At 38.6% G+C, this 16,667-nt stretch overlaps 1 protein-coding gene across 1 annotated transcript in view; it reads left to right on the top strand.

Moving 5' to 3' along the window:
* The first annotated feature begins 1,198 nt into the window (after positions 1–1,198).
* The window catches only part of UTP20 (UTP20 small subunit processome component), a 90,542-nt gene continuing 75,073 nt past the window's right edge, over positions 1,199–16,667 (top strand). The window contains exons 1-14 of the mRNA XM_061125541.1: positions 1,199–1,415; positions 2,308–2,388; positions 4,330–4,396; positions 4,509–4,641; positions 5,347–5,535; positions 6,393–6,474; positions 7,097–7,234; positions 7,700–7,855; positions 8,528–8,674; positions 8,759–8,893; positions 10,060–10,137; positions 11,879–12,057; positions 16,217–16,372; positions 16,522–16,610. Of these exons, the coding sequence (XP_060981524.1) occupies positions 1,371–1,415; positions 2,308–2,388; positions 4,330–4,396; positions 4,509–4,641; positions 5,347–5,535; positions 6,393–6,474; positions 7,097–7,234; positions 7,700–7,855; positions 8,528–8,674; positions 8,759–8,893; positions 10,060–10,137; positions 11,879–12,057; positions 16,217–16,372; positions 16,522–16,610 (1,675 nt within the window). The 5' untranslated portion in view covers positions 1,199–1,370. The remainder of the gene's footprint in view (positions 1,416–2,307; positions 2,389–4,329; positions 4,397–4,508; positions 4,642–5,346; positions 5,536–6,392; positions 6,475–7,096; positions 7,235–7,699; positions 7,856–8,527; positions 8,675–8,758; positions 8,894–10,059; positions 10,138–11,878; positions 12,058–16,216; positions 16,373–16,521; positions 16,611–16,667) is intronic.

Below are 16,667 nucleotides of genomic sequence, written 5' to 3'. Positions count from 1 at the left end.
TGAATATCTTACATTTATGATGTAAGCACCCCAGAATAAACATTTCCAAACAAAATTATTATTAATAGTAATATTATTCAGTTCAGCTCAGTCGCTCAGTCGTATCTGACTCTTTGCTACACCATGGACTGCAGCACCCCAGGCTTCCCTGTCCATCACCAACTCCCCTGTCCACTACCAATTTCCTGAGCTTGCTCAAAGGTATGTCCACCCAATAGGCAATGCCATCCAACCATCTCACCCTCTGCTGTCCCCTTCTCCTCCTGCCTTCAATCTTTCCCAGCATCAGGGTCTTTTCTGAGTCAGTTCTTCGCATCAGGTGGCCAGAGTATCTGAGCTTCAGCTCCAATGAATATTCAGGGTTGATTTCCTTTGGAATTGACTGTATTCAGCTCCTTGCAATCCAAGGGACTCCCAAGAGTCTTCTCCAACACCACAGTTCAAATAGAACAGAGCACAGGCCATAACAGCCTCTCCAGAAATATTGAATGAAGTGAAAAAACATCTCTCTCTCACACACACACACACCCCTGTTTAACAACAGGACATAAAACTGGTAGGAAAATAACAAAAAGCTAATTGGTTGTGCATGAAACCATTAGTTACTGTGCGATGTGTGCGTGCTAAGTCACTTCAGTTTTGTCCAACTCTTTGCGACCCTACAGACTAGTAGCCTTCGAGGCTTCTCTGTCCATGGCATTCTTCAGGCGAGAATACTGGAGTAGGTTGCCATGCCCTTCTCCAGGCGAACTTCTCAACCCAGGGATTGAACCCGCGTCTCTTACATCTCCTGCGTTGGCAGGAGGGTTAAGAATATCAGACTTTCAAGCTGAGTGACCTCTGTCAGACTGCCACTTACCGGCTACTCGTCCTTGCTTTCTTCGTAGGCCAAAGAGACTTAAAAATATGTACTTCATTTCAAATCATGTAACGTTCACAATGCGTTTTATTGTGAAACCATGAAGGTAAAGAACTTTGCTTGGTGTAGGGTACATAGTGAGGATTAGTGATGGTCAGCTGTTAATGACGACGGGCGTGTTTTCTTTTATGATAAAAATGCACATTTTTCTTATAAACCTTCGCTCAAGGCAGCTGATAAACTTCCACACCCACCTATTCACTCAGACACTCCGCCGTTCCCAGAAGGCTCCGGGGACTGGCGCGCCTGCTCCGTCCGCCACTTCCGTTCACGTGATCCGCCCAGGCTCCTCTCTGTTTCCAACATGGCGGCTCCCACGGACTCAAGCCGCACGTGAGATAGTCTAAATACGTGGGAGTGCAAGTGTGTGAACCAGTTTTCCTTCTCTACAGCCGGTAGCATCCCTTCGACCCTTCCCGAGATCCTCGCGGGCCGCTGCCCCTCTGCAGCCATGAAGCCAAAGCCGGTTTCCCACAAGACCGAGAACACGTACCGGGTGAGCGAGGGAACTTGCCGGTGGGCCTGATTCTGAGCGGGAGTCTAGAAGTACCGTGCTCCGGACCGAGCGGGAGTCTCTTGTCCGCAGGCTCTGGCAAACGAGCCTTCCTCTCTCCTGGCGTAGTAAATAATGGGATGGGGAAGGAAGCCCGAACTCCAGATTTCCGCTGTGGTTTGTGGGGTCTGGCCTGCTTGAGAGGTCCCTTCAGACCAGAATTAAATTCAGTATCACAGACTAACCAGTTAGGAATAATTTTTTTGCTCTTTTATCCTTGAAGACTGAATTGGGGAGGCGGGTCGGTGGAGGAGGTAAGTGATCTACAGTTTCTGGTTGATACACCACTTTCTGTTTGTTTCTTGAGGGTTTCTTTTGTTACTCCACAGCCATAGGTCTGTGTATATTTAAAAATACAATTGGTGAAACGACTTCCCCAGATTCTCTGCTTGCAGCAGGATGTGAATGAAACCTAGCAGTAGATCAGGCGAGGCCACATTGCTATCTTTTAACAGTCTAGTATGGGAATTTGATTTTAAACATTTTGCAAATAAACTCATGGAAATATTTCACTTTCTTCCTATAGTAGTGCAGTGCATTTGTTTAACGCTCGTTCCGTTTGTTTAAAGTTGTCTTTTGTGATTCATCAGTGATGTCTACTTCTAGTTGTAAAACTCAGTTATACATTTTATGATTGATTGAAAATACAAGTCTGCAATTGAAAGTAAAGCATATCATCATTTCTAATGATAGAACATGAGGCGGTGTATGGAAGCTTTAAACTTTATACTTTCACAAGGAAATTGTCAACATATGATTATATAGCACTAAAACATATTCAAGATGTGAAACGTATAAAATGATAACGTATTTTGAATATACTCCTCCCCTTCAGTTTCTTACATTTGCTGAGCGACTGGGGAATGTGAATATCGACATTATTCACCGGATTGATAGAACTGCAAGCTATGATGAGGTAAGAGAATGTTAAATTAGCTGATCTTCAAGTACTCATAGTTGATTTCTCAGTCTGAGATGTGAATTATTTCTTAAGAAATTCTTTTATGAACGTGAAATGATTAGACTTGCTGTCTCAAACAGTAGCCACACTTGACAGATTAGATAGAATTAAATAAAAAATTGTAGTGCTCAGTAGCTGTATGTGGCTAGTTGATACCGTGTTGACCAAATGCAGATATGGAACATTTTCCATCATTGCAAAAGTTCTATTGGATGATATTAGAAAATTGACTGGATTCTCAGGTGACCTCTGACTCCACTCTCTCCCTTCCCTTGTGCATTCTGAGCCCTGCTGCAGATCTGTATTCTTGAAACCACGGTTTTAAAGAGATTGTGAGCAAGTTACTTTACTGGGGCTTAATTTCCTCCTTTATTTAAAAAAGGGGGGGGAGGGCCTTGACCATATAACTTTTTTCCATTTCTGATCATGCTGTAATTCAGCCATAACTCTATTCAAAAAATCACTGCATCAGTTTTCTGCCAACATTTTTATAACATGCCATCAACTTGATTCAACCTCAGTTTTTACAGTTTTTCACTTGACTCTAGTCAGGCTCTGCTCACTGTCACTTTGAAAGCCTTGTCTTTAATATGTGAATTCAGTGTTATCAATATATGAATTCAGCTAAGTGATGTTATCCAGGTAGGCACATAATGCTTTGGGAGCTCACAGTGAAGGGAGCCTAACCAAGATTCTTTGGGGGTGAAAAGTGAGGTGTCCAAAAAGGTTAAATAGACAAGGTGTTACGTGAATTGAGTCTTGTTTCTACAGATTTTAGCATGGCAAAGAAAGCAAGAAAGGCTGATTCAGGCTGAGAAAGAAACCTTTATAAAGGAATAGAGGCTAAAGAGAGCATGTCACATTCAAGAACCTGCAAAGCATTTTGGTGTGCTCATAATTGGATGTGAGATGTTTGTGTTGATGGTAACTGTGAATGGGTGAAAGAGGTAGCTGGTGAAAGATAATGCTGAAGAGATATTCAAGGACCATGACAGACTTCATATCCAGCTAAGTTTGAATTTATCCTGAAGCTATGAGAAATCATTCTAGGATTATAAGGCAGGGGAGTGTGTGACATGATCCAAATGTAAGCTTTAGATCTCTTTGGCTTTAATGTGGAGGAAAGAGCGTGGCTGGAGTCAGGGCAACCATTTTTGAGGGTTCGATAGTCATCGAAGAAAGAACTTTAGTTTCATATAAATATGTGCAAACACTTAAAGAGGTTTTTTTTTTTCTCTCGTAAGAAAAATTGGTTCCTACCATATTCCTCACTATAAAACCTGCTTTTGTCACTTTGAAAGAATACTGTCAACATCCTTCTAATTCAGTAATAGATATAATTTTTTGATAGACACATGGTATATCTTATTATGTATAGACCGTGAGGTATATGCCAACCATTTTCCTGTTGTTGGATATTTAGACTTTTTTATATTCCCCCCTACAATAAAGCTGAATGAACATCTTTATACTTATATATTCACAAATTTTATGAGGAAATCTCCAAAAATGGAATTGCTGGGTCAAAGGACATACCTGTTTTTAATTTTAATAGTAATGCCAGATTACTTCTCTGCAAGAGTGTAGCAATTCATATTTCCAAAAGCAGAATGAAAGAACTGTAAGTCAATATTTTTCTTGGCCTAAAATTGTGAAAAAAAAAATTTTTTTTAAATGTGACTATTGCATGTGTTTAAATCTGCTGCCCATATTGTATACTTGATTGCTTATTAAGGTGTGTTAGTTAATGCCCTTTTCTTAAAAAAAAAAACTAAGAGGAGTTTTTCAACTCTTGTCTATCATCATTGTCTTAAAATATTAATGTATCTTTGTTCTTATTTACCTTGATTATAGTTTTTCTTTGAGTTGTCTGATGGACTGCTTTAATCTTGGCAGGAAGTTGAAACCTACTTTTTTGAGGGTCTGCTGAAGTGGAGAGAATTGAACCTGACGGAACACTTTGGTATTTTCTGTTTTGTTTCTATTTTATTCATCTGTCATTTGCACTGAAAACGGTCAAAACAGCTAAAGAGTGGTGTGATGGAAAAGTAGAACTTTTTTTTTTCTTCACCCAGGGAAATTTTACAAAGAAGTTATTGACAAATGCCAGTCATTCAATCAGCTGGTGTATCATCAAAATGAGATAGTTCAGAGTTTGAAGACTCACCTGCAAATCAAGAACAGTTATGCCTATCAACCCCTTTTGGAGTAAGTATACTATAGGCACCTCATGCGAAGAGTTGACTCGTTGGAAAAGACCCTGATGTTGGGTGGGATTGGGGGCAGGAAGAGAAGGGGAAAACAGAGGATGAGATGGCTGGATGGCATCACCAACTCGATGGACGTGAGTTTGAGTAAACTCCGAGAGTTGGTGATGGACAGGGAGGCCTTTCGTGCTGCGATTCATGGGGTTGCAAAGGGTCGGACATGACTGAGCGACTGAACTGAACTGAACTGAGCATGTTGACAGAAAGGTGACAACATTTATCTGATTTTTAAGAAAGATTGCTTTATAGCTACATGTGCTTTAGATCTAGTGTTTGTAATGTAGAAGCAAGAATTTACCTTTTTTTGTTGTTGTTAGATTAAAATACTAGTACAGTACTGTAAAGCAGAATCTTAGGGGTACATACTCTTTTGCTTTCTCTACTTTTATAAGAACCTGATTTTTGACAGTCTTGGAGTGATTGACCGTAACTTGTGATAGAATGTATTTTCTTGCTCTAGCCTGATTTCTTTGCTCAACTCTTAAAACATGAAAAATTTTATACTTCTCTTGAGACTTGGTTTAGAAGGTTCAGTTAATCCTTTCATCATAGGCAATTGGTTATCATTTGTGAACTAGATTTGTAGTGTTCGGTTTTTGATCTTTATGTCTCAGAATCAGTTACCTCCTTTATTTTTTTCATCCAGTTTGGTTGTACAGTTGGCCCGAGATCTGCAGACAGACTTCTATCCCCATTTTCAGGATTTTTTTCTGACCATCACCTCAATCCTGGAGACTCAGGACACAGAGTTGTTAGAATGGGCTTTCACCTCTCTGTCATATCTGTACAAGTATCTTTGGAGACTGATGGTGAAGGATATGTCCAGTATATACAGGTAACCCTTTTCTCTCATTCAGGTTTTTCTTTTTGTCCTCTTCTTTTTTTTTTCTTTAAAATTTTATTTTGTATACAATTCAGTGCTATTTAGTAAATTTATAAAGTTATGCAACGGTCACCACAATCCAGTTTAAGAACGTTTCCATCATCCCCGAAAGATTTCCCATGCCCTTCTGCAGTCATTCCTGCTCCCCATCTGTATCAGCTTTGAGAGCAAGAGCAATATGCACTTGTCGAAGACAAGATTTCCTCTGTGGAAACAACTGTGTGCTCGAAGCCCCTCGGAACAGTGAGCCTCTTCTACAATGATAGTTTTTAGCATTTCAGTTGTCTTACGGTTTTATCTTTTGGTCAAGGGAAGTTATTTTTGTAGTTTTTGGCTACACTGGATCTTTGTTACTGCACACAGGCTTTCTCCGGTTGTGGCAAACAGGTACTACCCCCGAGTTGCAGTGTGCGGGCTGCTTTTGTGGACACAGGCTCTAGATGCATGGGCTTCAGTAGTTGGGGCACAGGGGCTAAGTTGCTCCGTAGCGTGTGGAATCTTCCCAGATCAGGAGTTGAACCCATGTCCCCTGCTTTGGCAGGCAGATTCTTTATCCACTACACCACCAGGGAAGTCCAGGCAGTTTTTATTGGTACTGACAACAACCAATCCTAGAATTTTTAATGTCTGTTACCTTCAGTCTTCCATTTGACATGTGAGTGTCATGGTAATTGAATGAGATTTTAAACTGCTTATTTTATTATACCTTCCTTGCATTCCTTGCATAGTGTTGAGAACATAAATGACATGTACTATTAATACATCTTTATTAAAATGATTAATTAAATGTCTTATTTTCTCCTTTATAGCATGTATAGTACACTTCTGGCTCATAAAAAGCTACATATAAGAAATTTTGCTGCCGAAAGCTTTACTTTTTTGATGAGAAAGGTTAGTTTGATAATTATATGTTTATTGCTCATTAATCCTCAAGAATCTGATGAACAGAAGGCAATATCTTTTATAATATGGTTATTACGGACTGACATATATGTAAAAATGGAAACATATTACTGTTTTGAGGTTATCTAATCATAAGGTGGTTTTTGCTTACTAATGTGAAATAATCTGGTTGTTTCTTTTGTTATTTAGTGTATATACATTCTCTAGTTCGTGTCAGTCTAGACATGAACTGAGATTAACAGGGATTTTTATAATAGTTTCCTGTAAGCAACTGATTGTATAGTGTCATTTGTTTTTGTTTTTATGAGAGTTTTTATGATAAAATCATTGCTATTACATGTCTCTCACACTCATAAAAGGTAGAGTGCTGCCTTATACAGTGTTCCTCGGTACACACCTTCATACACCAGTGACCTCACCGCTCTCGGGTGACGTCACAGGTGTTGCTGTGCTCCTGCAGTGGTTTGGAATCGTTGCCAGTGTCTCTGCTTTTCAGAACTTTTGTCCTTATTACATTTAAATAGAAATCTGCAGAATAGCAAATAATAATTCTTCTCTTGGATATGTTTATGTTGTAAATGCAGTTTTCCATTTGCATTTTGTGTTTCAGGTTTCTGATAAAAATGCACTTTTCAATTTAATGTTTCTTGATCTTGATGAACATCCAGAAAAGGTAGAAGGCGTTGGACAGTTGCTCTTTGAAATGTGCAAAGGAGTTAGAAATATGTTTCACTCTTGTACAGAGAAGGTAAATAAGCTAGAGGAGTTCCTTGAGTCTTTGTGAAAAGGATTAAAAAGGAAATGGATGATATATACACAGGTGATTCAGAGAGAGGATTACGTAGAATAAATAGAAAACATTTGGGAGCATTAGGGCTTTAAAAGCAGTGTTTACCTAATATAGGCCCTGGGTTATTAGGTATTTCTCATGTAAAATATCACTGCTCTCTTTTTCATCCTGCATGCTGGAAAGTAACGTAAATTCATCAGTGAGTGAAGGTGATGGGGGGTGGGCAGTTGTATGATAAAATTCCTAATCCTAGTTTTGAAATTCTTTTGGGACACATAGTTAACCACCTAAACTGTCATATCCTTGATTGTCCTGAATCAGATTTTAAGATAGAGTGGAGAATAATCAAGAGTGGAAATAACAGTGTAATACTTGAGACTAAGAGTGTACATATTCATTTTCATGGCTCTTGAATTTCCACAGGCAATAAAGCTAATTTTGCAAAAGCTCGGACCAGTTACAGAAACAGAAGCTCAACTTCCATGGATTTTAGTTGGAGAAACACTGAAAAACATGGTCAAATCCACTGCACTCTATATCTGCAAAGAACATTTTGGAATATTCTTTGAATGTTTGCAAGTGAGTTCTGGTTTTTAAGTATTTGTGTGTAACTAGGAGTCCAAGAGTTGACTGCTGTTGTTCTTAGCTTAGCGGATTGCTGCTGGAGATTAAATTTTATAATTGTCGTTATCATAATTTTACACACTTAACTAGGATTTCCGTTCCCTCTATCCCCTGTACTAATATTTTTACTGGCTTTCAGTATCTTGAGATGCATGCAGTAGAGCATAGTGGTTAAGAGCACAGGCTTTGGAGCTATACAGATGGCCTCTTTGCAAACTGGCTTTGTCACTTACTGCTTCTTTGACTTGGGAAAGTTATTTAAGTGTCTAGTCCTCAGTCTTTTCATCTGGTAAATAAGAGTAATAGTATTCTCTACCTGTGAGGATGGTGAGGAAATACTTGTTAATAACTTGGAACAGTGCACTCAGAAATGTTCATGGTTATGTCTATGGCCAGACCACCCTGAACTCACCCAGTCTCATCTGATCTTAGAAGCTAAGCAGGGCCAGCCCTGGTTAGTACTTGGATGGGAGTAACATTCGTGGTTATCATTAGTGATTCCCAGTAAAGGCGTCTTTTTCTTTCATAGCAAAAGAACGTGAAAATTTGAGTGGCTTCACATAATATTTTCATTATTAACAGATGAGTTTGATAGTTGATAGTTTTTCTCTCTTAAATTCTTTGCAGGAATCACTCCTGGATCTACATACAAAAGTGACCAAAACTAACTGTGGTGAAAGTTCTGAACAGGTTAAAAGGTTGTTAGAAACATACCTGATACTTGTAAAACATGGAAATGGATCAAAGATAACCAAACCTGTTGATGTGTGTAAAGTAAGTTCCCAACTTAATTTGCTTAAAGCATGTTTGTTAGAAGCTGATTGCTAAGTGTGCATCTTTTTCCCTTTTGTTTTACAGGTCTTGTCTCAAACATTACAAATAGCCCATCTCTCTACATCTTGCCGGGAGACGCTGTTGGGTGTAGTTTCTGCTTTGATCCTAGGCGAAAATGTTTCCTTGCCAGAGACCCTCATCAGAGAAACCATAGAAAAAGTAATTTACTTCAGCAAATATTAATCAAGTAGTTAATATTATGTTTAGCATTGAGTAAGCCTTCAGCAGAATACCAGTGAAGCCTGGCAAAGGCTCTGCCTTCATGGAATTTATAATCTTGTTAAGGAGATGTGAATCACATGCTGTATTGGAAATAAAACATGATAAAAGCTAAATCTGCTCAGCAAATATTCACTGAACAAATATTTACTTAACCAGGTGCAGGCTATGGACTAGACATGGTAGGATGGATACTTTTTTTTTTGGCCTGTGATTTTTTTGTTGTTAGGGAGGTGAGGTCCTGGTAGTATATAGTTCAAATCTGTTGAATCAGTCTATCAACATTTGTGTCACATTGAAACATAAAGGTTAATTCTGTCTGGGATTGTGGAACAGTAAATGCTTTTCAAAGGACTTATATTTTGGATAGTCCTTAAAGGTTAAATAACAATCTGCCAGTCAGAGAAGGGATTAAAAACTCTAGGAGAGAGAAGAACAAAGATGTGTTCAAAAATCTATGCCATATGGGCTCACAGGCACAGGAAGTGTGATGCATATCAGCAAGGCTCTGCTTGGCTTTGAAAAGTTAGGTTGGATTTTTTTCCTCTACAAGTAGTGGAGGGTCCTGGAAAAACGATAAACGGAAATAATTGAATGAGATTGGCATTTTAGTGAGTTAAGATGAATTGGAGGGAGGTGGGACTGAAAGTAAAATGAGTTCGGTTCTTCGTAGGGCAGCAGTGTAAAGTTACAAGGAAGGTGTGAAGTGTTGCTCGCCCTTTGATGTTTCTGTGTAGCTGGGAAAGAATGAGCAGGTCTTAGGCAGAGTCCCTGTGTAGATCATTGGAAGAACAGTGCCCTTCGAATCTGTAAGTCCCTGTGGAGAAGGCCAAGCACTCAGAGCGCTGGTGGGAATGTGCCGGCCATTCCTCTACTTGGGTAGTTTCTCTCCTGTTGAGGAGGGCCCAGTGCCTGGGCTCAGACCTGGCATGCAGTGGCAGATTCAGCAAGCTAGTTCTTTCTGCTTCCCATGACTACTTTCACCTGTACTGAGCATCCCAGTGCTTCCTATTGCAAGCTAGAGGACCTTGAAGATTTAGGATGTTTTTATTTTCAGGGATGGGAGAGTACTCTCTTTGTACTTACATTAGTATTCTTTGCCACAGATTTTTGAAAGCAACTTTGAAAGACGCTTAATTTTGGATTTTTCAGAAGTCATGTTTGCTATGAAGCAGTTTGAGCAGGTGAGTGAGATTATTAAGTCTTGGATTTGACTCTGTCATGATGAAATGATCAGTTTTAAAAATCCTGTGATTTGTTTTTTTCGAAAGGAACAGAAAAGGATTTGATGTTGTAAGTTTTTTTTTTAAGCAATTATATTCCAGTTCTAGGTCACATGTGAAACTTTATTCCACATGCTAAGCATTTTAAATTATAATAGGCAACCAATTTGGTTTTAGTAATCTTTTAGGAAGTTATAGCCTGTAGTGGTGGCCCAGAAGGTAAAGAACTCTGCCTGTAGTGTGGAATGCCTATGTTCAGTCCCTGGGTTGGGAAGATCCCCTGGAGAAGGGAATGGCTACCCACTCCAGTAGCCTGGAGAATCCCATGGACAGAAGAGCCTGGCAGGCTATAGTCCATGGGATTGCAAAGAGTTGGACACAACTGAGCGACAAACACTTTGACACTTTTCACTTAGGAAGTTACAAAACCATGTGTCATCAGATCCTGGGTTTATCTTTTCCCCTCACCCGCATCAAACATTTGCCACTCCTTAAAACTGGTGATCCTACTGTGTACTTCATAGAAATCTATCTCTGTATCTGTTCTCTCATTTTCCCCTTTAGTCTTTAATAATATATACTTTTGCTTGTCTCAAAAAAAAAAAAACCACTTCTTTAGACATGTCCTAGCACTCTCCTTTCCTGCCCAGTGAGGACCCTTTATATCTCTCTGATTTTCTTGGCAGCTGCATCTTTTCCTTCTCCTCTGTTTCTTTTGGTCTTTTTCTTTAAATAACTTATTTTTATCAGAGTATCCTATGCATGTAGTTTGAAAGGTCACACAGGGCTAAAAAACAGTTGCTGATTCCCACCCCCATCTTCCTCACCAGGAACAAGCACACCTAATGATTTTTTTTAAGCTATTTTTTTTCCTAGTATTTACTTTATATTTTTAAGTCATCTGAATATACTGCTTTTTCTTGACACATTAATTTTAGTCCTCATCTGTAGGCTTCCTCCTGAGTAGGTGGATTCTAGTTCTTTTATACTACTTTTCTCAATAGAGAGTTGACATCACAAAGTTTCGTTGAGGTCATTTTCAGTACTCCTTATAAGCAAGGAGTGTTTTATATTTACATTTCCTTTTTTGTGCACCCTTTCATTTTTTCCAATTGCCTCATTCTTTAAAAACTGGAAATTGCTTTTTTAAAATTGTTCGTCATAGAGCCTTCAACAGCCTTGTAGGATGCCTTTCACACAGCAAACTAGCAGATCATTTAACAGATCTTTTCTCTTCTGGAGACAGTCTTCCCGGAGCCATTTAACTCTGAACGGATTGCTTTCTCTGCCCACTGCACAGATGCCATGCTGGGACTTCCCTGTTTCCTGGGTCCCATGTCTTTCTCTTACTACAGCTTGCTTGCTTACGTTGTAGTTTACTTTCTTATTTTGGTGAAACACATCCTCCAGAGGCTCCTGAGAAAAGGTGAACAGTGGTAAAATTCTAGCTTTAGTCCATCTTTAGTCTTGTCTCCTCACTCTGTGCCACCAGTTCCCCAGGCACAGCGTTTCAGATTCTTTGATTCTTCCCGTTTCTCAGGCCTTGCTCGATTGTCTTCTTGCCTCCTTTGCTTCTGTGGAGAGGTCTGGTGTCTTTGTTTATGATCTCTTTTTCTTTGTGGAAGTGTTAGAATATTCTCTTCATTAGGTGTTCTGAAATTTACATCTGTTAATAAGTGCGATTTTTCTTTTTTCTTTTTAGCTTTTCCTACCCAGCTTTCTCTTGTATATTGAGAATTGCTTCCTGACGAATGATGCTGCAGTCAGAGATGAAGCTCTGGCTATTTTGGCCAAGCTCATTCTTAACAAAGCAGCACCTCCCACTGCTGGCTCCATGGCGATTGAGAAGTACCCTCTGCTTTTCTCCCAGCACACGGTGGGGTAAGTTCTAAAGTCCTAATTTCCTATATTCTTGGTAGGCTTACCCATTTAAAAATAATGCATTCAGAATATTGTAAAAACTGAAGATCTACATGTATTAACTGAAAAAATGTCTGTGATATATTGTTACATGAAAAAAATAAGTTGTAGGAGAGTATGTGTATCACCATCACATTTTGCAAAGTTAGAATCGAAAGTATATATTAGCATAGGAACACATGTGGAGTGGTACAAAAACAGGTTAAATTGTTAACTTCAGTAAGGTGGTAAGTGGAAGAAAGAAGTCACTATTTTCTTAACCTTTTATTTTAAAACAATTGTATATTCACGTGTGGTTATAATAAACAGGACAGAGAGGTTCCATATACCTTTCCTGTACTTTCCCCCCAGTGGCAACATCTTACATAAACTTATTTCAGTATCACAACCAGAAAATTGACATCAGTACAATCCACCAACCTTATTCAGGTTTACCAGTTTTACATCACTCATCTCTGTGTGTAAATGTATATGGATATATAGTTCTGTGCAGTTTTATCTCATGTCTGTTCACAACCAGCACCAGAGTCAAGATACAGAGCTGTTCCATCACTGCAAGGATCTCTGGTGCTACTTTCAGTAGCCACAGTTACCCTGCGGCTCTGCGTTCCAACCCTAACTCGTGGCAACTACTAATCTTACACTCTGGTTTTACACTTTTGTCATTTCAAGAATTATACTGTACAGCGTTGGAGATGGACTTTTCCACACAACATAATTCCCTTGAGACCCATCTAAGTTGCGTGCATCAGTAACTCGTCCTTTTTTATGTTGAACATATTTCTGTGTGTTGTCCTGAGTAGTATTCCAAGGTAATGGATGAAGCAGTCTGTTTAGTCATTCACTTGTTGAAAGACATTTATGCCATTCCTAGTTTTTGGCTATTATGAATAATGCTCTTATTAACATTCACGTACATAGCTTTCCATTTCTCTGAGATAAATGCCTAAAAGCAGACTTGTTGGATTATATGATAAGGGCATGTTCACATTGATAAGCTGTCAAATAGTTTTGCAGAGTGGTAGTGCCGTTTTACATTCCCACTAGCAGTATAGGTGATCCCGTTTCTCTGCATCCTCACATTTGATATTTGGTATTATCAAATATAATATCAGCATTTGATATTATCACTGATTTTTTGGTTTTGCCAGTCCAGTAGGATGTAGTGATATCTCATGGTGGTTTTAATTTGCATTTCCCAGTGGCTAAGGATGTTGATATGCTTATTTGCCATCTGCATATCATCTTTAGTGAAATATATGTTCATTTCCTTGATCCATTTTCTAACTTGATTGTGATTGTTTCTTTATTGTTGAGTTTCAGGAATGCTTTATATATTCTGATATAAATCCTTTCACCTGCTCTGCAAGTATTTTCTCCCAGTCTGTAGCTTATCTTCCTTCACTTAACAAGATTTTTCACAGATCAGAAGTTTTAAATTTTGACGAGGCCCTTTTTCTTTTTTGGATAATGCTTTTGATGTCGAGTCTAAGAACTTTTTTCCTAGCTCTAGTTCTCAAGTATTTCCTCCTATTTTTCTTAAAGTCTTTTTATGTTTTACATTTAAGTCCATGATCCATTTTAACTTAATTTTTAGATAAGGTGTGAACTTTAGATCAAGTTTCCTTTTTTGCCTTTAAATGTCCACTGCTCTGGCAAGATTTGTTGAAAAGGCTTTTCTTTCTCATTGAACTGCTTTTGCGTCTGTGTCAAAAATCAGCTGGACATTAATGTGTGGAACTTTCTGGTTGTCTCTTCTATTCCATTGATCTATGTGTCTCTTCTCCTCTGATGCCACACTGTCTTATTACTACAGTAAAATGAATCAGGAAATCTTAAATCCTTCCACTGTGTTCTTCGTTTTCAAAATTGCTTCATCTATTCCTGATCCTTTCTTCTTCTATATAAATTTTTGAAGAAACTTGTCTATGTCTACAAAAATATCCTTGCTGGGATTTTGTTTTGAATTGTATTAAATCTAAAGGTCAGTTTGGGGAGATTTGACAACTCCCTCAAGATACACAAAACCGTTACCTTTATTTATGTCAGAAGGATGGTAAGAGGAAGAAAGAAGTGATTATTAGCTTTTAGATATACACTTTTGCATTGTTTGAATTGTTAAAAGTGCTGTGGATTACTTTCTCAGTTTTATTAAAAATGATACTCTTTGGAAGTTAAAGCAAAGTTTATGTAGTTATTTGAAAGGATTCTGCTTATTATTTTTTCAAATGGAAATTGTCATTCCTAATAAATGGAAGCATATTAATTTAAAGCAAGTGCCACAGGTTCTGTGTTTTCTTTCTGTAAGAAAACTTCCATCACTAAGAAAATTTCTGTCACCCGGTAGAATAACTTGTCTTTGTCTAAATATTCCTGGTCACACTTCATCCACAAATTTATAGTGGAAATTAAAGAAGATAATAGATGTGAAAAAAGTCATCAGAAGATAAATGTATTCTGTCATTTGACAGATACTTATCATATCAGGTACTGTCCTAGGCACTGGCATGTAATAATGAAAAAGGGCTTCTCTGGAGGAGATGACACTCTCAGTGGGGGAAGCTCGTGAAGCAGGTAAATAAACAGGATAATTTTAGATCGTGATAAAAGAAAAATAAAACAGAGTGTTGAGAGAGAGTAGATAGAGAACAGCACTAGTCCTGTCTGGAGGGGGACCTTTGGTCCGATTGTAATGGTAGAAGGATCCAGCCTGGCAGAGAAAGGCTGGGTGAAAGGTTTTCCAGACAGAGAGGAGAGTTCCTGCAGAGACTGTAGGATGGGAATAAGCCTGTATGTTTGAGGAACTAAAGGCAAGCCCGGGCAGATAAAGAGCATCGCGAAGGGAAGAGAGTGGAATTAGAGGCAGTGAGAGGAGGAGACGAGGGTCAGACCACCCAGGGCCGCACAGGGTGAGGTGAGAGTTGCGGGTTCTATTGGAGGAGCTCATTGGCAGGTGTGATAAAGCAGGGGGATGACATAGCAACTAATGGCTTACCTTTATGAAGCATCTCATTCTTGTTTTATTTGTAAGATTTTTTGCAGATTATTGAGTCATGGTTAGTACTAGAAAGATTGTGTAAACAAGTTCTAAAACAACTTTTAGAAATTACCAATAAAATTAACTTGATTTTTATCTATTGTAGCTTCTAAGCATTCAGTATCCTGATAAGTATGAAACAAAACAGAATGCAACTTTTTCATTAACTTTAATGATAAAAAGGTATAGGAATAAAAACCTGATATTCTACTTCAATTTCATAACAAGTTTACCAGACTGGTCATGGAAGGATAAATTATAATAGCAGATATTTTATGTATTGTTTCTTTGACTTTTCTTTCTGTTAGATTCTGTCTTTGAAATAAGACTGAGGTAGAGTTCATTGGTAAACAAGAATACTGCCAAAGTAACAGGTACCTAAAACTGAGTGTCAAGTCAGAAAATATCGTTGAGTAAACCCTTACCAGATTAAAGCAGCAGAGGAAGTAACTTCTAATACTGTCTGAGCTACCAGGGAAGCCCCTTAATTGTTTTATGATGTTAAAAAGGGAAGGGGGTGGGGTGGGGTGGAAGAAGTCAGTTCATACCAGTAAATTACCTTAAACACTTGTCCATCAGTAGTTCAAATTCAGAAATAATACCTAAAACTGGAAAAGACTTGCTTTGCAAATTATGAAGCAAATTAAAATAGAAAAAGAAAGCGGAACCAATGGATTTGAAAAACCTTGTCACTGAAAATCAGTAAATGAGTCACATGTGTTTAGTTATTTGTATTCAACCATCAGCACCAATTCCTTCCTCCCTGCTCGTCTCCACACATGGGAAGGAACCAGTTTTTAAAAATCAATTTAATTGAAGTGTAGTTGTTTCACAGCGTCGTTAGTTTCTGCTGTAGAGCAGAGTGAATCGGCTGTGTGTACGCGTATACTCCCTGTTTTGGACATCCTTCCTGGTTAGTCACCGCAGGGCGCTGAGTAGAGTTCCGTATCCTGTGCAGGAGGTCCTCACTAGTGTCTATTTTATACATGGTGTCAGGGGAGGAACCAATTTTATTTCAAACTTCAGAGGGCAAAAGCAATTACCTCCTTTCTTATTTTAAATATTCATCTTTTCTTCTTTCAGATCCTATATAAGGCAGAAGACGATGAAATCCAAGGGAGGAAAGGAACAGATCTCGGTGTTGGAGCATCTTTTATCTATAATTCAGTCACCCCCGAATCAAGATACTACTTACCTTTCATGTTCTTGGGCAGCCCTTGTTGTGTTACCTCATGTTAGGTGAGAAAATCAACTGTGTTTAATTGTGAAAAGTATTTTAGCAAACTGGTGAAAATATTTATTACTCATTTTTTTTTTTTGCTATTTCACGAAAAAGTTGTTGAATGCCAGTTTGAGTGTTTCCCTTTTTCTCTCCACTTCTTGGACAGGCCCCTGGAGAAAGAGAAGGTGATACCACTAGTCACCTACTTCATCGAGTCACTCTTCATGACTGTTGACAGAGGGAGCTTTGGAAAAGGTCAGTTACAATCACCATTTGTTCTCTTGTCTGTCTTTCCTGGCACACCCAGAGGAA

This window comes from Dama dama, chromosome 22, assembly GCF_033118175.1.
Source record: "Dama dama isolate Ldn47 chromosome 22, ASM3311817v1, whole genome shotgun sequence".
Classification (NCBI taxonomy): Eukaryota; Metazoa; Chordata; class Mammalia; order Artiodactyla; family Cervidae; genus Dama; species Dama dama.
This window is presented reverse-complemented; position numbering and strand designations above follow the sequence as displayed.